We start from the raw sequence: 599 nt of genomic DNA, 5'->3' as shown, positions 1-599 counted from the left end.
ACGAGTTGAGGCCGTATATGCAGCCCGGGCGATTGGTGCATTTCTTGAGCCAGCGCATGAGCATGGCACGAACAGCGAGCGTGGCCGAGGGGCAGGCTGGAGTCGACGTCGATATCCGAGCCGATGGCGACGTGACGGACGAGACGCTGCGCACCATTGTCTGTCGAGGCATTGAGCTCAATGTGGAGGAGCTCGGGGCCGCATTGGAGCAGATGCGCAAAGACATGACGGAAATATTGGACAAGCAACTCTTGCTGGACTCACGCCTGCGGAAAGATTACGAGAAAGAATATGAGCGGCTGCGATTGAAGGAGGATCGGACCAACAGGGTCAAGAACTGGTGGGTGGGCCATGGCAGTCCAGCCGAGAACGTGCTGTTTGATCACATTGGCCAGACCCCGAGTCTGCGGCAAGAGTTTATCCAAACGGAGCATGGGCCCGGTGGCGAGCTGACCTTTCGAGAGGACAGGGTGCGGACATGGCTCCTATATGTGTGCAGGTTCAACGAGCTAGCACTCACCTACACGCACATTGCCGGAGGTACGATTGGAATCAAGCCGTCTCCTTTTTTTTTTTTTTTTTTTTTTTTTTTTTTTTTT

The 599-nt window shown here is 54.4% G+C and overlaps 1 protein-coding gene across 1 annotated transcript in view; it reads left to right on the top strand.

Moving 5' to 3' along the window:
* Positions 1 to 599, top strand: part of MONBRDRAFT_13177 (uncharacterized protein) — a gene marked incomplete at both ends in the record, with an annotated part of 6394 nt that overhangs the window by 2173 nt on the left and 3622 nt on the right. Inside the window, one exon of the mRNA XM_001751075.1 lies at positions 50 to 540. Coding sequence (XP_001751127.1) covers positions 50 to 540 — 491 coding nt within the window. The remainder of the gene's footprint in view (positions 1 to 49; positions 541 to 599) is intronic.

Source organism: Monosiga brevicollis, genomic scaffold (genome assembly GCF_000002865.3).
Source record: "Monosiga brevicollis MX1 MONBRscaffold_152 genomic scaffold, whole genome shotgun sequence".
NCBI classification, from domain to species: Eukaryota; class Choanoflagellata; order Craspedida; family Salpingoecidae; genus Monosiga; species Monosiga brevicollis.
Note: the sequence above shows the minus strand (reverse complement) of the source record. Positions and strands in the feature narration are given on the sequence as shown.